The sequence below is a fragment of the Vigna unguiculata genome, chromosome 9, assembly GCF_037176805.1.
Source record: "Vigna unguiculata cultivar grain cowpea cultivar isolate G323 ecotype 2 chromosome 9, ASM3717680v1, whole genome shotgun sequence".
In the NCBI taxonomy this organism is placed as follows: Eukaryota; Viridiplantae; Streptophyta; class Magnoliopsida; order Fabales; family Fabaceae; genus Vigna; species Vigna unguiculata.
In genome coordinates, this window is record NC_140800.1 from 1975942 (window position 1) to 1999720 (window position 23779).

General features: G+C 30.7%; 2 protein-coding genes and 1 pseudogene across 4 annotated transcripts; 2 read left to right on the forward strand and 1 right to left on the reverse strand.

Annotated features, from left to right (window-relative positions):
• Nucleotides 1–3705: 3705 nt before the first annotated feature.
• On the reverse strand, nt 3706–6442 carry LOC114164362 (Tetratricopeptide repeat (TPR)-like superfamily protein). Its single transcript, XM_028049002.2, has one exon. The coding sequence runs from the start codon at nt 6264–6266 to the stop codon at nt 3771–3773; it is 2496 nt and encodes an 831-aa protein (XP_027904803.1). The 5' UTR covers nt 6267–6442; the 3' UTR covers nt 3706–3770.
• Nucleotides 6443–9290: 2848 nt separating this feature from the next.
• LOC114162629 (homogentisate phytyltransferase 1, chloroplastic-like) lies at nt 9291–12950 on the forward strand (annotated as a pseudogene). The gene is made up of 12 exons (XR_014984471.1): nt 9291–9402; nt 9520–9790; nt 9945–10028; nt 10204–10278; nt 10393–10476; nt 10683–10772; nt 11111–11212; nt 11376–11471; nt 11548–11619; nt 11702–11800; nt 12472–12576; nt 12808–12950. The product of XR_014984471.1 is annotated as a homogentisate phytyltransferase 1, chloroplastic-like (transcript).
• A 3644-nt stretch (nt 12951–16594) lies between these two features.
• LOC114162799 (lysine--tRNA ligase, cytoplasmic-like) lies at nt 16595–22697 on the forward strand. 2 transcript variants are annotated; one of them, XM_085666364.1, is made up of 16 exons: nt 16595–16707; nt 16791–16866; nt 17386–17451; nt 17555–17720; nt 17810–17903; nt 18472–18557; nt 18995–19116; nt 19201–19260; nt 20114–20239; nt 20320–20602; nt 20708–20807; nt 20895–21051; nt 21750–21893; nt 21976–22044; nt 22146–22289; nt 22367–22697. In XM_085666364.1, the coding sequence occupies exons 1-16, from the start codon at nt 16649–16651 to the stop codon at nt 22403–22405; spliced, it is 1791 nt and encodes a 596-aa protein (XP_085522490.1). In that variant the 5' UTR covers nt 16595–16648; the 3' UTR covers nt 22406–22697. The 2 variants fall into 2 exon arrangements, with proteins under 2 accessions (XP_085522490.1, XP_027902575.2); XM_028046774.2 differs by having other exon boundaries at nt 16618–16707; nt 17382–17451.
• Nucleotides 22698–23779: the final 1082 nt, after the last annotated feature.

The window sequence follows — 23779 nt, forward strand, 5'->3', positions numbered from 1 at the left end:
ATACTCGCACGTGATTCAAAGGCTGGTTCATGTAAATCTAAAACATAAAAATGGACCACCTTTAGATAAAAAAAATGGTATTTAACATATAAAAATATAATTATATAAAGGATTAATTATGTTTTTGGTCTCTTAATTTTTAGTGAATTTTGAAATTAGTCTATTTTAAAAATTTTGACCAATTTAGTTCTTCATATTTCGAAATACGTGAATTTAGTCTTTTTAATTAAATTTTGTTAGGTTTATTTGATGTTTCGTATGCATTTCAAGATTATATTTGAGTTGTTTATATTGTTTGACACATTTTTGCTTTAATGTTAAGTCAAATATTATTATGAAACGCACTTGAAATGTCAAATAAACTTAACAAAATTTGATTAAAATGTTTAAATTCACGTATTTCAAAAAATGAAGGACTAAATTGATCCAAAATTTTGAAATGGACTAATTCCAAAATCTACCGAAAATTAAAGGAAAAAAACATATTTGACCCTTATATAAATAAGTTACTAAAATATGATTTAAGTTGGAGAGAAAGATGGGGTTTTGAAAGCATTATTTTTCTCCGTGGTTGGGTAACTTTCAAAAGAATGTCTTGACGTGGTTTTCTACTACGTTGTGTTGTGCTTAGCACAAAAGCACTTTTTCTTATATAGACTTATTTTTGGTACAAATTAGGGAAAAGAGTTGGGACTCTTTTTGCTACTTTTCCCTTGTCTGAGTATAAGTGGCTTAATTTGGAGACATTTGAGTGAAGAAATATGTGGATAGTGAGAATGTGGTGAGTTCAACATTCATAAATAGCACAAAGAAAGTAACTACTGTTTTCAGTCTTTGAGTGCTTAGATATTTGGGTACGTTTTCTCTTAAAATCAGAATAGCGTTAAGATATTTTTATACACACTCCACTGCTTTAGTGCATATAAAGGAAAAGCCATTTTGAAGAAGTAAACCTGCCATCTACTTTTCTATGATTCCATAAGCACATTTTGGTAGCATGTAATTCTTGGTGAACAATAAAGTGACTTGGTACTTATGACAAGATATCACCGAGAACCTAATTTCAATATTGTTTTATTTTTATGACCTTTTTTTCTCAACTATTTTTCCTATATTGTTTCACTCTTAACATTTTAATGTTAATGAGGGAATGAAATTGATAGTTTAATGACTTAGTTATCTTATCTAAGAATAAGCTATGTAATTTTCTTTTTAATATACTCTATCCTTAACTGTAGTATATTTTATTAATTCATGGATGTACAATTCTGTGTTTTTTTTTTTACATTCGCCTTCTTACTTTTTATATATATGCTTAAAGAGTGGAGTGGTCGTAGAGCTATCTTTTCCTTGAATCTTGGCATATAAAATTACTAGAATTAAGTTGAGTATTCTCACTTATATCTTCTTATGAAAAGTTTTTCATTCATTTTGTGTATGTTGTTCAACATAAATAGAAATTGTGTGTAAGACATGATATTTATAGGTTATATGTTTCCATTTTAGTATGCTTAATATAAAGGATTTGTTTATTGAGATATATTCATTTATATACTCGAAAAGAGTTGTTGCAAATATTCATTTAAATATATTTGGATAACAACAAAAAAATTGTTATTTCAAATAAATGATTAATTTGGGTAATAAGATCGCATTTAAGGATTATATATATATATATATATATATATATATATATATATATATATATGAGAGAGAGAGAGAGAGAGAGAGAGAGAGAGAGAGAGAGAGAGAGAGAGAGAGAGAGAGAGAGAGAGAGAGAGAGAGAGAGAGAGAGAGAGAGAGAGAGAGAGAGAGAGAGAGAGAGAGAGAGAGAGAGAGGATCGATCATGTTTTAATTAGGGTGGCAATGCGGGTCACTCCGGTCTGTTTAGGCCCGACATACACTTGGATCGTAAAATGTGGGTCAGACTGCCTGTCTCGCATTTTTAATGTAGGCTGAAAAAGTTTAACTCGTCCCGCATAAGTGCGAGTTAGCCTGTCTATTTTTATTTTTTATTTTTTTAAAAATTTTATCATAAAGATTTCCATGTTCAACAATTTAAGAAACTTTAACAAATTCACAAAATTAAGTAAATACTTTGGAAAGCTAAATTGAAACTAAAAACAAATGTAAAAATCAAATTGAGTCATTTTAACATGTGGCACAACTCTGAAGTGACACATGTAAAAATTAAAAAAAAACTTAAAAAAAATCAAAAAAAATAGAAATTGATACGTGAAGTTGACTTTAACGTCGTCTGGTCAAAATTAACGGCAAAGACCAAATTTTAAATCATTTTTAAGAAATACGAATCAAATTGAGACAATAAAAAATTTGAGGACCAAACTAATATTACTTGACAAATAAAGAAACAAAAAAATAATATAACCTTTAATCTATGAAAGAAAATGATAAAAATTTATTGCATTCTCTATGACAGAAAATTTAATTCATTGTGTAACGGATCAACATTAGTAAAATGAGCTTTTCTTAGGGTCTAATGTTTTACATTATAGATTTAGTGATTGGACTGGATTTATTTTCTCTAAATTTAGTTTGATTTGACAACTATGATGCCTATGAAAATACCATTATGTTTAAATACAAAACGAATGATAAGTTCCTGTTATGAAGAATGGACACATGTGGAATCATGAGTGACCATGACTTGCTATGATCTGTTTGATTTTCTTTGGGGGATTTCTTCTCGCAACCCCTATTTTTTCTTCTTGCACCCATATCTTTTGAAACTGTAATTATAGCCTTCTTGAAATTAATAGTATAGGATGGTACAATCCAAAAATATTTCAGATTACAAAAAATTAATTTTACTTATAAATTTATATTTTAAATTGTACAATTCATATGCAAACTTATGTTTCAGATTATATAATCTATAATATAAAATTATATTCTGAATTATACGTTCTGTGATACAAATTTGAAAAATAATTTAAAATGTAATTATATTTTAGATTATACAATCTATAATATAAATATTATAGATTATACTATCTATAATGTAAATTTAAAAAATAATTTAAAATGTAAATCTTATTTTGAATTGTGTAATTTATAATACAAATTTTCATTTCACAATACAAATTTAAAAAATAATTTGAAATACAAATTACATTTCAGGTGCAGGCTTCTGGCAATGGAAGTGCGGCACCGATGCTGTGAAAGAAGGGAAAATATTAAGATTTTTAATATCTTTTTAATTAAGGGTAGTTAAGTCATTTTAATATTTTAGTTATCAGTTATCCGTCAACAATCACCAGAAACAACACCTTTTATATTCAAGATTCGATTCCAAATTTGCATATTCTTCAAATTCAACACTTTTAAAATAATTTTCAGAAATTTATTAGATTTTAAATGAGAAAGTAACTGCTGAATAATAAGATTTCTTTTTTTTAAAAAAAAAAAAACAGGTTTGAACTAAAAAAAGAAAAGTGACTCAAAGATACCCTTGTAATCATGGAAATTTTATTGGAAAAATATTTACAACAGCAACCATATGACAGATTCAGAAAACTTTCTTACACCAAAATTTAGAACCTCTAGTTATTTAATCAAGCAGAGGACTTATTCCTGGTAGGTGGATTCAATATACTTATAACTTTATGTATTGACACAGCTAGTAAGCTTATAGATGTGTAGTATAAATGGATTTCCCAGTGGTAAAGAATTGCAACAACTGATAGCTGAGGAAGTAACTATATGTATATATAAAAAATTAAAGAAAAAGGAAGCCGAAAAGAATAGTTCACAAAACAGACCCCATTCTCTCCCTAATACAAGAACCTAGTCTTTTTACAGAACGATCATCAAAAGAGATATCAATCTCCTTAATCTTAGACACAAAGTCCATAGCTTGCTCATGCTTCCCTGCTTTACAATAACCATCAACTACAATCTTGTAAGTTAGTTCATTGGGTCTGCAATTGTGCTCGATCATAAATCTAATGACTTCAATTGCTTCATCAAACAACTCCATCGCCACATAGCCTGACAAGAAAGTATTGTATGAAACTATTGTTGGTTGAATCCCTTTAGTGGTCATCTCTGAGAGAACTCTAATAGCCTCCTGCATTAGCCCTTTTCTACAAAACCCCTTGATAACAGTATTATAAGACACAACATCTGGCTCTGGACCAGAGTTTTGAATTCCCTTGAGTATTTCTTCTGCTTTCCAACACTCACCCTCTCGGACATACAGATCCATCAAGCAGTTGTAGGTGAAAAGATTTGGCTGCAATCCATTTTCATGAATAAAATGCATCATTTCATGGGCCTTTGAAAACATCTTGTTCCGGGAAAACATTGAAAGCATGGAGTTAATGACAACCAAATCAGGTTTGTATCCATACTTGTGCAATTGATCAAATGCCCTTTCCATTCCCCTAAGGTGTCTGCACTTGTGGTTTGACAGGATAAGGGTTCTCAAAAGAATCCAACTAGGAAAGACATGACCATCATAAATTTCCTTCTCAATGGCCTCTATCCCCTTGACATTCCCAGCCTTGGAGTAACAATGGAGCAACAGTGAGTATGAAGTCTCATTAGGCTTGAAGCCCTTACCCCGCATGTCCATAATGACTGATTCTGCTGCTTTCCAATTGCCTAGCCGAGCAAGGGCATTTAGAAGAGAATTATAAGTTGTTACACATGGTGTAAATCCTGCTTTAATCATTTCCCCATACATTTTTGCAGAATCAACTTCAGATCCGCACCGAGCATATGCACTGATCAATGTATTGAATGTGTCTTTGTCAGGCTCAAATCCAGAGTTTTTCATTTCCCTCAAGACCCTATTAACATGATTGTGCTTACCCTCCTCACTGCATACAGCAAGCATTGTGTTCCACGTAGCGCGATTAGGAGCACATCCATTCAATTTCATCTCAGAGAGAACATTAATGAGATCTTCTGTTCTTGACTTCTTGCCTAGCATGGCAAGAACAGAGTTGTAAGTGTATACATTAGGAGCACAACCCAAGTCCTTCATCTGGCTGAACAACCTCAATGCCTCATCCTCCCTTCCCGCCTTACCATGGGCATCTATTACAGTTGTATACGTAATAGCATTTGGCATTACCCCTTTGCTTGTCATTGTATCAATCACAGCCTTCCCTTGGTCGAGAAACCCAGCTCTTACATATGTTGCCGCGAGCTCATTGTAAGTGACAGAATCAGGAGGACAATTATTATCCTCCATTTCTTTCAAGATGCTCAAAGCCTCGGTGTATATTCCAGCCTTTCCAAAAACCTGCAGCATAGCATTATACGTAACAGTTCCTGGTTTATAGCCATTCAATTTCAATTCAGCGAAAAATTTCCTAGCTTCATCTAGCATACCCTCTCTCCCACAAGCAGAAATCACAGTACTGCAAGTAAACTCATCAAACTCAAGCCCTTTACTCCTCATCTCATCCAACAACTCCAAGATTCTACTCCACGAACGACCCATCTTGCCATAAACATCAAGCATAACATTGTAAGTGACCAAAGTTGGATCAAGACCGAACTCATTCATCTTTTCAAACAACTCAATTGCCCGTTTATACTTGCCAGTGCGAGCATAAGCATGAAGAACAGTGGTGTAAGCCCGGACATCAAGTGAGTATTGCTCCACAGGAATTAAATCAAACAACTTGGATGCAATAGAATGCTGTGACTCTCTCCCCAATATCCGAACCATCAATTCAACAACCTGATTGTCCAACCTCAAATTTTGTTCACTCCCAAAATGCAACCAACCCCATTCAAACAGCAAAAGAGCCCTCTCCCAGTTCCCAGAAAGGTCCAAAGCTTTCAACAGGCTGAGAAAATCAACCTCAAGCAACTCAAACTCAACAGAGTTGAAAAAACCATTCAATTCGTGCAAAGGTGACCCAACAATCGAATTGAGCAACAACTTACCCTTGTCAGATAAAAATCCAAACTTTGCACCATCAAGCTGGTCCTGTTCAACAACGGGGTCAGAAGCTAAAGAGGGTTGCTTTTGCTTTGAATGAAGGGAGTTGTTAAAATGGGTGGTGTTATCCTTGGAAGGAGGCACAAGGGTGAGCGTGGGAGTGGTGATGGGGACTGAAGAGAGATGCTGAAGATGTTGGAGAAGTGAATCCAATTGGAAAGAAGGAGGAGGTGGTGGTGGCGATTGTGGAGGTAAAAAATTTGGCTTGAATTTTGAAGGCTGTTGGATTGGTCTTGTTGCAGGAGCAGGTAAAACTGGTCGATTGGGGAAGAGGGTACCCTCCATTGGCACCAGCAAGTGCAATGGGAAGAGAAGATTTTAGTGGGTTTAGAGTATGAAGTTTTGGCATAAGGATGAGATTGAGGTTTGGGTGTACAAAAAGGAATGAAATGTGTGGAGAAAATGAAGATAGAAAAGGATGACCTTTAGGGAAAGGAGTGACTAGTGTTGAAAAATGATTGCTTCATCACACATGTTTTCATCTAGTGTTCCACCCTATTACATGCCTATGATTGTAATCGAACAATATTTAAGTTCAATAGTTTTATTTTGTTTGTATAATAATATATATATAACTATAATGTTATTTCTTTGAAATAAATATCAATTAATACCATTTAAAAGTTATTTCGTATATAAAGAAAATAAATTTCACAAACATGTTGATGTATAAAAAAAATTATATTAATATTTCATTTGATATTTGATATAATAGAATATGTTTTTAATTTTTGTGTATATTCTTACCTTTTTAGTCTTTCTCTTCTAAATGCCTGAAACTTTTGTTACTACACCGAAAACGAGGTGAAATGATAGTCAAAGACAATTCTGAAAGATTAAAGGTAATCTGAGATTGTTTTGGGGTTTTGCATGCACCCATATGGGATGGTGTTGAATGTTTAATGACATATACTGGTATAAAATATGTATGTTAAATTAGTTCTAGAGTATATGTCAGATCGGTTTTACGACTGATCTAATATACATTGATATAATATGTTAGAGATATATTAGATCGATTTTACAACAACTCATTTAGTATAAGAGTGTCAAAACAGGTTAGTTTGGTCTGTTTTGGCTCGATCCGCTTGTGGTCCGTCAAAAATGGGTCGGGTCGGACTGGCCCGCCATCAATAAACGGGTCGAAAACTGTAATCTGTCCCGTTTTCGGGCGGGTTGGCGAACCCGCGGGCTGGCCCATCTCTCTTCTTTTTTTTACTTTTTCTAATTTTTTTTAACTTTTTTTATTTTTTATTAAAATTTTGTTTATAAATTTATTTATATAATATAAAAAAATTATTATTTTTTAATTATTTTTAATTTTAAACATAAAAAAAACGGGTTGGCGGGCCCGCCCGTTTTGGCCCGCTAAACTGGTGGGCCAGACGGGCCGAGTTGCAGCGGGTTGACGGATTAGAAATTCCAACCCGACCCGCCCTTTTTTGGGCGGGCTGGCAGGCCAGCCCGGCGGACCTGACCCATTTTGCCATCCCTAATCTAATATCCAAAAAAAAACATTTTTGAAACATCAGTGGTATTCATCAACGTCCGTTTTCAAATTTTCATTGTCCTTGTCTTTGATCTTGGATCCTAAATATGCTTCAGATTCGTCAAGAAAAGATGTGGTTTTGCAGAAGTAGTGAAGCTAGATCTAATACCTGGGTTGAAGGTGTGCGGCACGAGATGGTGGTGGTGCAACACATGGCACAACGACAAACCAACGAAGGAGGTCAAGTGGAGCTTCAACAATGGAAGAAAAAGAGATGAAAACGGCAGTTGGACGCGACGATAGCAACGGAAAGCTTCGTATCCAAAATCTTAATGACGAGCGGCGACCATGGTGGTGAAAATGAGAATGAGAGTGCCTGGGAGAGAAAAAGAGAAGTGGAGCCGCGAAGAAGAACACGAAAAAAGGGTTTTCGCGTAGCGATATTAGATCAGTTGTTTATTTAGCCGATCTAATAGTTACATATTAGATCGGTTCTCCTTGGTTTCTTAATTAGTCTCTGATTAATCAATGATCAAATGACCATTTATAATATTTTATTCATAATAGTGATTATTTTAGTAACCAATAATTTTTTATTTTATAAATTGGTCACTACAGTGACTAATAACTTTTTGTCACTAAAATTGATTGTTAATGAAATATTTTCTTATAGTATTTGTTGATAAATTCGTTAATAATTGAATTTTTTAAAATTAATGGATAAATCTATCAGCAAAATAGACGTCAAATTTTTCACTAAATATGTCTTATAAATTGATTTGGAGATGAGTGGGAGAAAGAAAAAGAAAGAGAAAGAGAAGGAGAAGGAGAAGCTTCAAGTGACAATAGTGGGCAGGAAGAGGAATGAGAGAAGGTGAAGGAGAGGAAGAAAATAAGAACACTAGTGAAGCACGAGGAAAAAGATGAATATGGAGAAGGTGAAGGAGAGTAAAAAAATAAAAAAAAAAAATCAAATTGGTATAATTACCTATGTCAATAAATTTTTGTCACTGATAATTATTGGCAGATCATTACTGACAAATTTTTATTGGTCATTAATTACTGTTAGATTCTCTTTATCTGGCAGTAAAAATGAGTATTTTATTGACGAAATTTTTGTCATCACTCTTTTGGCTATAATTTTATTTTACTAATAAAATTTCACTATAACAAACGATTTTACCCATCATAATTTTATTTTATTTTATTTAGTGATTCATGCATTATTAATTACTTCTTTGCATGTTTTTTTATTCGTCTCTTTTTTTTAGTGATTCTTGCATTAGGTTTTACTTACAAACAAAACTGGATAAATCTATCAGAAAAAAAATTATAAGAATGGTTAAACTTTAAATCTTCTTTTATGTAAGTTGTGATTTAAAACACGGTATTATAAATTGTCATTTAAAGCATGATTTATTATTAAAAAAATTATAAAAAATGGTATGTTTACCGAAAAATGAATCAGGTAGACACGACTTTGTCCTAATCAGAATAAATTTGTATGCATCTCTTTTAAACTGTACATTTGAATGCAACATATATGTGAGATATAATTGGAATATGAAACCATCATTGCAAAATCTTGAACCATTAACTAGTATTTCATCCCAAGGAGAATAAATGGAAAAGTATAGCCTTTTAGATTGACTTCGATATCATGTGCTTTTATCACTTAACAGACTTTGAATGTTGAATGGAAATTTACTCCAATAAGAACAAAAATGGTGACCAGGAACTGACTTTTAAATTTAGAAAATAAATTATCATCTGTATACATCATCGTCATCGTCATCATCTAGAGTAAGATGCTGTTAAATATGGTATCTAGTAGTATGAACTGTGCTAGAGAGCCTCTTGAAAACAAATTGCACCCAACCATCAATGGCTTCTATATCTTTGTTGGGTCTTTCCCTGTAGCTTCTTCTTCTGGTGAGCCATGAAAATTGGTCCATGTTTTCTTTTTGTTGTTACAAAGTACTTGGTATCATTTCGAATACTTTTGAGAAACTTCATCCTCTAAATAAAATTTCATATCGGATATTCAAGGTTCTTACGTAACAAAAGCTTCACGGTGCAAAACTGAGAAAATCCAGAATAAATATCATATATCATGAGGCATCATCAGAGTCATTATAGAGGAATTGAGGTAGGATCCACATTTCACCAACGTGGTAGAAGATATGTTGTGAACGCAGCCAGTGGAGAATCATTTGAATCTGCTAAACCTCAACATTTTCAAAAACCCTTTCGGGGCTCTATCAAATATTACTTTGATGCATTTACCAGGTTTTTCAAACCATACGTGCTGATTGCCACAGTTAAGTCGAATCCTTTTCTTTTTCCCTGTAGAACTAAAGTCAATCTTTTATATAATATCAATCATCAAATTCTTTTGCATGAACCTCCTATTTTATAAAAGAAAACGTGTACTGTTTTGAATCATTTTACTTAAGTTGTTTTTCTTTCTACAGGCAATAAGCATAACCTCTATGTCTCTCCTTGCGGTAGAGAAGTTATCAGATATTTCTCTAACATATTTCATTGGCTTGTTCCAGGTGGTAACTTAACTCTGCTGCTCTTAAAAATACCTTATTAACGCAAGACTTTTGCTGCTTTACGTAACTTTTACTAGTACCTGTGAGCATAATATATATATATATATATATATATATATATATATATATATATATATATATATATATATAACTAGATGTTTTATCATTATTTCAGGCCATAGTAGCTGCTGCTTTGATGACCTGTTATGTTACAGGCTTCAATCATTTAACTGATGTTGAAATAGACAAGGTATATATGTAACTTACTAACACTATGGAACAATATGCTAAATACTACACAATAGTCACACCCAATTTTAGTTTCAGGACAGAATAGTGATGTGTGCCACATGTTGTTTTGCAGATAAACAAACCTTATCGTCCATTGGCATCAGAGGAGTATTCTTTTGGAACTGGTGTCATTCTCACTGCATCATGCTTGATTCTGGTATTATATACAACATTCCTTTGTAATGCACACCATCACTCTTATTTGATTTTCCTCGTTTATTATATAACTTCTTTTCTATTGGGTTTAAGGAACCAATTAGTTTCTCATTGATATAAATTTAAATATGTAATTTAGATATTTTCTACTGGGATAAGCTTCGTTGACAAGGTTTAGAAAACTTATCATTTTATTCTCCTTTACAGAGTTTTGGGATTGGATGGATTGCAGGTTCACCTCCGTTGTTGTGGGCTCTTTCCATCCATTTTTTTCTGGGGACTGCTTATTCAATCGATGTAAGTTCATTTGGATGAGGGCATAATTATTAAGGGTCATTGTAAGATTTGTTAATTTTCTGTATCAAGAGTTTTATTATGCTTTATCAAAGTTCAGTGAACATTATGCAGTAATTGACTTCTCAAACACTAGACAATATATGTACTAAGTCCTAATTTTCCTTTCAGGAGGAGAACTTTCTGTGTTAGAGTAAGGTTAAGAATTGAATTTGTGTGACACTTGTTTTCTTTTTCGTTAGTCAGATTTGAAATTAAGCTTCTTGAAAACTTCTGTTAGAAAACTTAGTTTGATAGTGACTACATTCATTTTTCTATAACTCGTGTCGGAAATTTCGCAGTTACCCCTGTTGAGATGGAAGAGAATTGCAGCGCTTGCAGCCATGTGCATGGTAGTTGGTCGAGGAATAACGTTTCAACTTGCCTATTTTCTTCATATGCAGGTGGTTTGTCCTTCTAGAAAGTGCTCTCAGTTGTAATGTATATGTGCATAAATTAACTTTTGTACACATACTTGCAACAACAAATGTCTACCAGAAAAGCAACCCTCGTACAAAGTCAAATGTTTTTTGTTGCTAATATGTGTGCATAATATTAAATCTGCAGACCTATGTGTTCAAGAGGCCAACTATGCTTCCCAGATCATTGATTTTTGCCACAGCATTCTTGAGTTTCTTCTCTTTAGTTTTAGCACTGTTCAAGGTAAAAAGGAGAAAAGCTTCCTGTTTTCTTAAAATATGCATGTGTACCCTTATATTTTGTGTTGACTTTCATAAAGGATATACCCGACCATGAAGGAGATGAAAAATTTGGTATTCAATCTTTGTCGGTGCATTTGGGTCAGAAGCGGGTAGTTCTTCTTACGTATAATCTCAGAAGACTTGGTTTTGCCCTCTTGTATCCTTGATTTACCATAAATAAGTTTCTTTCAGGTATTCTGGATTTGTGTTTCACTTCTTGAAATGATCTATGTTGTTGCCATTCTTGTGGGTGCAACAACATCTTCCTACCCCTCGAGCAGAATGATCACGGTGACTTTTTAATTACTTGTATAAATTATGCCACTGTAATGGTTGGTTTTCATTATATCAAGGTTTCAAGGTTTTGTACATATAAATTATCAAAATTTAGTTACAGTATGCAAAGTCAAAGAGTGTTGCTTCTTAACTGATGCATATATATATATGGGGTGCATACGTTGAAATCCAAGCGTGAATCTAAGTCTTATATTGAATAAAAATGAGAAAGTAGAACACTCTATAAGGACGAAAACTCATAGATTTATTGTCTTAAAGTTTTGGATTGAGGGTAGTGTCAATATCTTATATGGTTGGGTTTAGGTCTCATTGATGTTGTATATTTCCAGTGAAACTCTTATGTAAACCTAACAAGTGATATGAGAACCAATAGTTAAAACCGGTTCAAATGAGTGCAAGTCCCTGTATCAAAAATCTTCATGTCAAGAGTTCGAGATAAACTTCAGAATAAGGATGGTACCAAAAGTGTAAACCTAACCGAATGAGGTTTCTAAATAAGGAAATTCCTCCGTTGCAAAAGTAATCTTTGTTGCATGGAATGTCCATGATTTATGAAATTATCACATACCTTTAAGACGGATATATATCTAGTGAATGTGGACGTGGGTGATGATTTGATTATTTTCGTTGAAGTTTGAAGTTTATTCTCAGTTTCTATGTGTTAGGTTTCTGCACATGCTGTTCTTGCTTCAGTCCTCTGGTATCGTTCTAAGTCTGTTGATGTGAAAAGCAGTTTTGCCACAGAATCCTTCTACATGTTTCTTTGGAAGGTAACAATTAACCCTATAAGTTTTTTTCTTTTTAATAAGTACAAACCTATTAAAAAGAAGCAGCTTTTCTTATTAATTTAATTAATATTTTTACTATTAAAAAACTCCTATATTTTCTTTCTCAGCTTTTTCGTAGGAGACAAAATTAATAAGTAGACAAACATACCCATAAATCTCTTACGGTCTTAATGGGTTGTTGTTTCTAATCTTGATTCTGTTTTGTTCTTGTAGCTACTCTACGCAGAGTACCTCATCATACCTTTTATCAAATAAGAATGCAGTGTCATTTTTCTGACTAAGAAATGCTGAATCCCATTTATGCTTCTGTATCAACTTTTTGGATGATTTTGCAATATGAAAACTGTTTATTTCTAGGTCGTGAATATTTCGTATTGTCTTTTCATTAAAAAAAATTATATTACTTATAGCAATGGTTGGACCAATATAATATAGAATACAAATTTCAAACATAATTTCATGGAATTTGTGACTTTTGTTATGATATTAATGGCAATATACTAATATATTATTGTGTCAAATATTTGTACTTCAAGTGTATTTTTTATATTTAAACATATAACAATTTAAATACTACAATTTATAATTTTAATATGGTTGGTTTATTGCTACGAGACAATTTATGTATTACTTTATAATAAGTGTTACCCGCATGATATTATTTTTCATATATTTAATGACTATGCGAATCACTATTTTACATGATATTACGTAGAATTAATGACTTTCTAATATAATGATTTCAGTGGTTAAAGCATTTGAACACTACAAAAACATATTCTATATGTAAACATGTCATCCTCAACGGATAAGAAAAACAATGTATTTTAAACATCAAATAGTTCATAGATCTAATAATCATTTTCGTAAATTGATGATGAAAAAAATTAATGACGTCAAGAAAATGAATTAATTATAATATTCAAATTTATAAAAAAACCTCAAACTTAATTCAAAATACTATATATATATATATATATATATATATATATATACGAACAATTTGAATAAGTGATTGAAATAACTACAAATGATTATTTATTCATAATTAATAATCAAGCTGGTACTAGACCGGAAAATATATAATAATTTAAGTACTCATATAACAAATTATATATTTTTTTCTATTATGTCTTTATTCTAAACACAAATGCTTATAAATACGAGTTCAGATTTTTTATTAATTTTTTTATGCTATTTGTCATACATTAAAAATATATTATACTTTAAATATCTTTTAAATATATTTTAAAATATTAAAATTAATAAAAATCAGTATATTATAAAAATATAATACAAAAACAGCACATAAAAAATCATCAAAAGAATCCAAATTCTTATAAATACATGTTGAAATGAATTCCTCAACTTTTTTCACTTAATATGTATTATCGATGAAATACTACCAGAATTTCATTTATAATCGACGAAATATTAGCCATCAATTTATTTTCCTACAACCTTCATCCCTAATCTGATGCCTTATGTTTTTTTTTTTTTCTATGGATATTAACTAATCACAAATATATTTGTCAATAATATAAATTTAAGTGTGGATCCAATTTTATAATGGAAAAATAAGTTTTTTTTTCTTGTAGTCTCACTTTTTTTCCTTTATGGCTGTTAAATTATTACTTGATATTGGACTTTATCATGTACACTACACTCACTTTAGTATTCTAAAAGTCAAACAATAATTTTAAGTAATTAAATGATTTTTTTTAAGGAAATCCATATTAGGAAAAATGTGCAGTGTAAATAGAAATAGTTAAAAATTTAGGTAATAAAAGTTAACGCATCTAGCCCATCAATGTGTCTGCTTCTAAAGTGAGGCTAAAGGTGCGGAATAGCAACAACAAGCCAAGTATTAAAAAAATAATATTTGTTTTCATAATATTTAAAAAGAAATCATATTTTTAAAACAAATAGAATATGTAAAACTTTATTCGTTAAAAAAACAACAATACAAAAATACAAAAATACATAAAAGAAAGTCGTAATCCCATATATTGATTTTCATAGTATATTAAAAAATATTTCAGTCATATAAAAAACATTAAATAATTAAAAATACATTAAAATAATATTGATTTAGCAATAAGTATAATCATTAATTACGAAAACTATTTTCAAAAAATGTTGTTTTTATCATGTATGATACAATAAAACAACATAAAATTGCATTTGACAAAAATCATATATACTAAATATGATTTTGATAGAAAAAATATCACTCCAAAAAAACGCTTAATTTTTTAGTGATAAAAAAAACGTTTAAAGACCTACTCAGGAAATAATTTTTTAATTAAAAACTAATTTTGAAAATTAATTCTTTTGATAATCATCAAAGCTTAAGTAGTTATTTATTTGTAACAAATTTAAAAATTAATTCATAATAAAAATATTTTAATTATTAATTTAGAGATTAATTATAAATTTTTTTAAATTATTTTAATTAAGAATAATTTTTAATTTATAAATTAATATCTAAATTAATTATTATAATAATTAATTATTATAATAATTAATTTTTATTTTATAAGTAAATTAGTCATATTATTGGAGATATATATCATTCTATACACACATGATTTTTTCAAAGTAAAAAAAAAAAATTGAACTCTAATTTCTTCGACATAAAATTGACTTTTTAGTAGTCTGACTTACCCATCTTTATATTAAATTTAAAGTTTATTTATTTAAATAATTTTACTAAAGTAACATTAGAATGGTACTTTTTTCGAATTTTGTAACACTTTAAGTGAATCAGTTTAGGAGATTGAAATATATGGTTTATTTTTAGTTTTTACTACACCTTGAGTATTTTTCCAGTATTATATTCTCTTCTAAAATAACTGAGGAAGTTTCGAACTTTACGTCATTTTTTTATTTAAACAAAATATTAAGTAATCTTATATCAATAAAATATTGTATATATAATCTATAAGTAGAACCTTTAACCTAAAAAAAAACATTAAATAACATAATACAATATAATGATATAATATTTTTGCTTGTCTATATTCTATATATGTCATTTTATGTCAACCTTTTCACCGTACATTATCTTTTTCTTTGGGGACTATGGTTTTTATTAAACATTATTCTAGTCATTTTATATAAATTATTGCAACTTTCTTGTTCTTGATACCCAAGTAAAAGCATAGTAATAAAATAAAAGTCACGACTTTGACTACTTTTAGAACCTTCGTGTCCAAGCAAGCAAGAGAGTAAAAAAAAATAAAAATTAAGATCTATAAATAACGGTCACTCACACCATAATTAGCACAAATAACTCGGTGTTTATGTTGAATCATCTTCTATTGTCATCACTTTAGGTAAATGTTTATATATTGGAATTTAAAATTTATTAGAGTTAGAGTTAATTTTCCTTTTGATATAATTATAATTTGTTTAGGGTTTATAACATCCATATACTAATTGATAAAAATATACACATTATAAATTTTTATAATATAAATTTAAATTTAAATTAATCTCTGATATTAACGATCAAAAACTTAATTTTTAAATTATATTAACTAATTTAGAAATTAATTTAATTTATAAATTAATATTTACATTGGTCCTAATTATTATTTTTTAAATTATTTTTTATTTAATGATTTTTCTTCATAATATTTAATTTTAGTTTTCTTGTTATAAAGTATATGATTTAATCATCTATATTAATATATTACTTTACATTTACAATTCATATAATTTATGATATATTAATTTATTATTTTATCTTTTGTTATGGTTAATATATTTAATTTAAATTTATAAACATATCTTGAATATTGGGAATCAGTGATTGTTTTATTTTAATTTTTATTATAAAATTATGACATTACATATATTTAATGATATTCATATTATTTAATTATCATTTTATTAAAATTTGCTAAACCCTGCTTGAATTATTAATTTTGTTCAACGAATAATGTAAATTAAAAATATGTAGATATATATAATCCCAAAAAAAATTATTTTCATTCAGAATCTATCATCCAGAGTTTTAACATAAGTTGTTCTCACTCCTCCGCCACCTATGGAAGTTTCTTCGGAGCCGCCGTCGTCTAACGGCGCCGGCGAAAATATAAGCAAAAAGTTCGAGAATGAAATTCCTTTTCACAGTGTAATTTAAATTTGCCATAATTGATTATTATTATTTTTTTCCTTTGTTTTCGCAGTGCACTGAAGCGAGAACTGAAGAACAAACAGAGAGAAGAAGAAAGGAAGCGCAAGGAGGAGGAGAAAGCCAAAAAGGTACTTCTTTATCCGCAATCCACAATGCTATCACCAATTCTCTATGCAATGTAGCTATCGATTAGCAGCGATGTTTTTTTTTTTTTTTATTATTATTATTATTATTGTTAATTGCATGTTTTTCCACTTACGTATCATCATTTTGCATTTTGCAATCTAATTTTTGTCTTGTCTTGCATTACACAATCTTATACAACATTGTTTTGCTACCATTTTATTGTATGATGTTGCCTTGACTTCGTTTTATTTATTTATTTTTCATGCCATGTTATCACCTTGTTAGAAAATTAATTGCTCATTAATATTTGTGAAGATTGAAAAGTTTGACGGTAAAATGTGCCAAAGTGATGATAATTGAGTGGTAAAATATGTAATTAAGCCTTTCTTTTCTGTACTAATTCAAGTTTTTGTATGTTTTGGAAAGATTTTGTGGAATTTCATTTATTCTCTGCTTTTCGATTTCAGTTTCTGGTCACAGATGGAATTTTATTTATAATGTATTTTTATTCTTTTAGGCAGCTGAAATGCAGCGGGCTAAGGAATAACAAGCCTGCACCTGTTGATGAGGATGATATGGACCCGACTGTATGGCTCCCTTTTTGTTTGTGAAGTGGAATTTATGGCGAATTGCATTCTATGTTTGTTCATCTTTTTTGGTAATTTTCTGGGTGATTTCATTTCATTGCAGCAATACCTTGAGAATAGGCTGAAGTATCTTGCAGTTCAAAAGGCAGAAGGCAGAAATCCATATCCCCACAAATTCTTTGTCACTATGTCCCTTGATGAATACATTAAGGAATATGGAGGTTTAAGTGAAGGGCAGCACCTTGAGGATGTTTCTGTGTCTTTGTCTGGTAGTCAGCAGTTTCTGCATAGATAGTTCGTTTTTTCTGTTGCTGCTTCGGTGGCTGTATGTTGGTTCATTAATGCTTCTGCATTTCAGGTCGGATCATGCACAAGCGCACCTCTGGTTCTAAGCTTGTCTTTTATGACCTGCATGGTGGTGGTTTCAAGGTCCAAGTTATGGCTGATGCGAGGTACCCAATCTTGTTCTACTTTATTCATATTAATAAAAATGATAAGACTTCTTGGTCATGTAGGGTTGTTGTTGAATCAGGTGAAAAAGCCGATTAGTATTGACCATTATTAAACTTTTCTTTTAAATGTTTAAATTAGAGGAATAATCTGAAAAAATATGCATGGCATATAGTCTGTAATAATTTTTAATGAAAGCCCAGTCATGCACATGTTTCCACTCTTTAGAAATATCTGAATTATCCTTTGGGGTCTTGTATTATAATACTTTTAAAAAATACCATAGGATAAATATGTAATGAAGGTCCTAGTGTTATAAAGGATAAATATTTAGGAGGTTGTTACTTTATACTACACATATATAGTATGGTTACAAATTACGAAGTCATGTTCTGTGGCATTCCTTGCTACCTTGGTGTTTGACTAACTTGGATGTAGCTGTTTGTACTTTCGATTTGCACAGTTAGTTTTTAGTATTTTTAATTCTTTCATAATGATATATTTTTCTTTTCTTTTATCATGTCTTATTTTAATAGGACAGATGAAACAACTGATATTTCTTTAATGCAGTAAATCAGACTTGAATGAGGCTGATTTTTCCAAATTCCATTCTAATGTGAAGCGTGGTGACATAGTTGGTATCACTGGATTTCCTGGTTCGTGGTGCCAAACTTATTGTCATTCATATGCATAAAGTCTGTCTGAATTCTATGACCTTGACTATGAATACATATATATGAAAGTATGATTATAAGAGTTTCTTTAAATAAGTTATGTCTAGGAAATAGGTGTAAGCAAAGATATAAATCATGTTTCGATTATGTGCATTTTATTAGATGATTTCTGCCTCAAGACTAGGAAAGTGGTGCCTCAACTCTGTAAATATTAGATAATTGGCAAAATTTAGAATGTTGCACACTTGCACTCTTTATTCATTATAAAGGGCTCACTCTTACTGATCAAAAGCATAAATGTTTCTATTCTGATTCTCCATAATTAGGATGCATTCTACATTACTATTATATTGTGAATTGTATATTTTTCAACTCTATAATCAGCAAATTTCTCAGTTTTCCATTTTTTAATTATCCAGGAAAAAGTAAGAAGGGTGAACTTAGTATTTTTCCAAAGACTTTTGTGGTGCTGTCTCATTGTTTGCATATGATGCCCAGGCAAAAGTCTGCTGCTGCTGCTGCTGATAATGCAAATTTGAAGGTCAGGAACCTTTCTTTTATTTTATTTTTAATGTCGTTTGATGACCATATGCAATGACATTGTTACATCTTTAATGATCTACAGAGAAATCCATGGGTACCAGGAAGTACCAGGAATCCTGAGATATATATTTTGAAGGATCAGGTATCATTGGCATGAAATGTTTACTTTTATAAATATTTTCAATGTTTTTAGTCTCTTAAAACATTTGTAGCGTCTACTCTCATGTTGGAACCAATTTGTGACAACAGTAAGAGGGTGGATGCACTTGTCAAAGTGAAAAAAATATTGAAACATGATTTACCTTACCCTTTGGTGATTAGGGTTAAGCTTAGGAATAGAAATGAGTTAGAGGATTGTCATTATTATTCAGTGTGTTTTTATCTTTTCATTTTGAAATGTATAGTTTTTGTTAAGTACATTCTATGTATGTCTTTATCTATTTATTTATTCCATTTCTCATTTTTATGATCCTCCTTATGAACTAACGTAGTTGCAGCTTAAAGGCCCTTGGTCACAAATGGATTGATTTTCTTGATTTTTGTGGGAAATTGATTTGCGGGTAGTTTTCTAACTATATTTGCAAAGATGAAAATAATTTTTTACCAAAGAGGATCTTTGTCTATGACGAGACTCCTTTTACATACTTGAGGGAGAGCAATTGTTCCTCCTTCATTCTTGAACTTTGAATAAAAAATAACAATAATGTGTATTAATCTAAACAATTAATCTATTCAATAATTAAAATTGCTTCTCAAGTTAGAAGAGCCTCGTCCATGATTGTACAATTTACTCAGTAAATTGCAATTGTGATGCATATTTTTTAATATCCTATGAGTTGTGTTTTGTTTGTTATCATGAACGTGTTTTGATGACTTATCTGCAGAAGCTGTAGGGAAAATTTTCATTTGCATTATCTCTTGTTTGCTTCATCATTCTCTAAATATTTATGTACTGACGAATGTATGTTTTATTTAATTAACTGTTTATGTTTCAGGAAACTAGATATCGCATGCGCCATTTGGATTTGATGCTTAATCCAGAGGTCCGAGAAATCTTTAAGACCAGATCTAAAATCATTTCTTACATTAGGAGGTTCCTTGATGACCTTGATTTCTTGGAGGTTTGTTCTGTCTGGGAATTTTGGTACTGGATGCTGTGGTTTCTATTCTTCCGTTCACCTACTTGTTGCATCACTTTCAGGTCGAAACACCTATGATGAACATGATTGCTGGTGGAGCAGCAGCACGCCCATTTGTAACCCATCACAATGACCTTAACATGAGGTTGTTCATGAGGATTGCTCCAGAACTATATCTTAAGGAGTTGGTTGTTGGTGGGCTGGACCGTGTTTATGAAATTGGCAAGCAATTTAGGAATGAGGGCATAGATTTGACTCATAATCCTGAGTTTACTACTTGTGAGTTCTATATGGCATATAAGGACTACAATGACTTAATGGATATAACAGAGCAAATGTTGAGTGGTAAGAATATATAGATGTTTTTTACTGCCTTATTGGTATTGACTTTCTTTCATGTATCTTTTCATCAAATTAGCTACTTAATCTCATCTGAAAAGCATTAAACAGGTATGGTTAAGGAACTTACAAAGGGAAGCTATAAAATCAAGTATCATGCTGATGGGATTGACAAGGAACCTATTGAAATTGATTTTACTCCACCTTTCAGGTGCGTGGTGTACAATATCTTGTCATTAATAGCCATCATAGTTATATTCTACTTTTGGATGATAGGTTTGGTTTTTAATTGTTACAGAAGAATTGACATGATTGAAGAATTAGAGAAGATGGCAGGCCTCAGTATTCCCAAAGACTTGTCGAGTCAGGAAGCTAATCAATATTTGAAGGATGCATGCTTGAAGTATGAGATCAAATGTCCACCTCCTGAGACAACTGCACGTTTGTTGGATAAAGTAATCTCTTTTTTCTCTGTCTTTTTTATTATCTACTTGTTTTTAAATTATTCTTTCATTTGAAAGATGATCCTTCCTTGTCAGAATGGATCAAATTTTAAAGGGGCCCGTTTTCCTGATATATCTTGTCATACTTATTGTGTTGCTGAATTTCTGATTTAAAACCAGGACAAGAGTTCGTATGTAGTAAGCAAAATATAAAAGCACTAGTTTTGTGTTATGATTGGGATACTGAAGTATCTATGAACGGTAGGATGGGGGATAGAACTTTAGTCCAAACTTTCTAGTCTTTCTCAAATAACAACTATCCATTCCAGTAATATAACTGTAATTTTCAGTACTACAGCAACTATGAATAATGTAGTCGGCACACAGTCAATAAACATTATAGTCTTCGTTAAACAGATAGTCATTCTAGTAATATAACTAGTTTCCACTGCAGAGCTCCAATGTTTCTATATTGTGAATTGTAACATTAATTTCTATAATAATGTTGGCGCAGGTTTAGTGAGGCTAGGTTACAATTATGGTCAACAGCTATTTTTTCTCATTTTGTATTTTACCTCCACTCAGTCTTTTGTTGGTTTTTAATATGTCCAATTCTAATCGATGCATTTTGTTTGTGTCTTTATTCCTTATTTTGGGCCTCTTATGAAGTTTCTGCGTGAAATATAATTTATATTTTTTTCATATTGCAGCTTGTGGGTCACTTTTTGGAAGAAACGTGTGTAAATCCTACATTCATCATAAACCATCCTGAGATAATGAGTCCTTTAGCAAAGTGGCATAGATCAAAGCCAGGCCTGACCGAACGTTTTGAATTATTTATTAATAAACATGAAGTAAGGTCATGACATTTAAGTGGTTATTATTTTAATAAATGTGCAATCATCGTTCTTCAGATCACTGTTTCTTACATTTCAGCTTTGCAATGCGTATACTGAACTGAATGACCCTGTAGTACAACGACAAAGATTTTCCGAACAACTCAAGGTAAGGAAACTTAATACTAATGTAATATGCACTGCTCCAATTGGTAGGTTTTTTCTCTAGAAAATAATAGCGGCAACTGTTTGGTTATTTGTTTTGTGTAGGATCGTCAATCAGGTGATGATGAAGCAATGGCCTTGGATGAAACATTTTGTACGGCTCTGGAGTATGGTTTGCCACCTACTGGTGGTTGGGGCTTGGGTATTGATCGATTGACTATGTTATTGACAGATTCACAGAATATCAAGGTTCTGGTTCTTACTCTTCCTCCATGCTTGCTTTAGTTTCATAAGTTCTTACCATCTGTTCTTTTGGTGTCTGTCAGGAGGTTCTTCTCTTCCCTGCCATGAAACCTCAAGATTGATCCTTCTACCAAAGCCATTTTGGAATCCTCATCATACACAGGTAATATAAGAAATTAAAAGATGGGATTTCAGTTATGAACTTATTGATCTATATCTTTTGATGATTGGATTGACGATTATGTCATCTGCCAGCTGTTTTAGTTCTCAGTTCCTAATCTTCAGTTGTTTTAGTATTTCATTATTGTTTCAAAACTTTGGTTATTTTAGAATTTCAGTTTGTAGTTGTGTATTTTATTTTTCATCATACTCGTATATATAATGGAATAATTAAGACTATCTTTTAATGGAGAATCAACAGATCTAATTTTTTGTAAGGTACATATTAAACCATCAAGGCCATCTCCATCAGGTTGCTATCGTAACAAATATAGTGCCTTTTTGAGGGCAACGTTGGAGAAGACATTGGTTGTTTTGCTCTGATTCAACTCTATTATGACCCAGCAAAGAATTTTCAACAATAAATAATGTTTACATGATAATACAAAAACAAAAACATAACAATGATTTAACAAAAATTAATGTTGGTGGAATACAAAGATGAAGTCGAGACCTATTTAGTAAAAAGTTATTGAATTGGCGAGTAATGTTTAAATTATAAAAGTAAGAATAAATTATGTTAATGCTTAAATTATAAAAGTAAGAAGAAATTATGTGTAATAGTGAGTATAAAATGTAAAGGAAGGATAAAAGGGACAAAAAGGAAGAGTTGTTAGGTTAGAGACGACTTTGATACTCATTATTATTTGCATTGGAAACCCATATTATCATATCAAAGGACGATATAGAAGTTTCATTTATAAAATATAAAAAAAAAAATTACGGGTATTTTATTTCAACTTTTTATGAATTAAATATTTTTTAGTGTGAGAATTCTTGAAAAGACTGAAATATCATGAATGGAGGAGTATTTGTTTGACATTGGAAGCAATAGATTTCTCGTAATCTAAAGTTGGTAATTTCTTCCTTCATCTCTATTTTCTTTTCTTGTAAAACAAAAAAAGAAAATGGTTAGCATACTCTTATTATAAACATTTTAAATTTTGTAATTTGTTAAGATGTTATTTAACTTAGAATACGTTTCTACGTTATTTAATCTGAAATCATATTTCATATTGTGTAATTCATAATCTGAATACAAAAAAAATACAATTTTGAATTATTTTATTTAGAATATAATTTTATATTATATATACTGTAAAATATATTTAAATTAATTTTTAACTATATAATTTGAAAATATTTAGAATTACTTATTTTATAATAAATTTCGAATTGGTTATGAGGTGTTATGGTAGGTAAATATTATTAATTAATTTCTTATATTAAGGTAGTGGTAAAATAAATTATAAGGGTACAGAAAGAAAAGCTCTCTA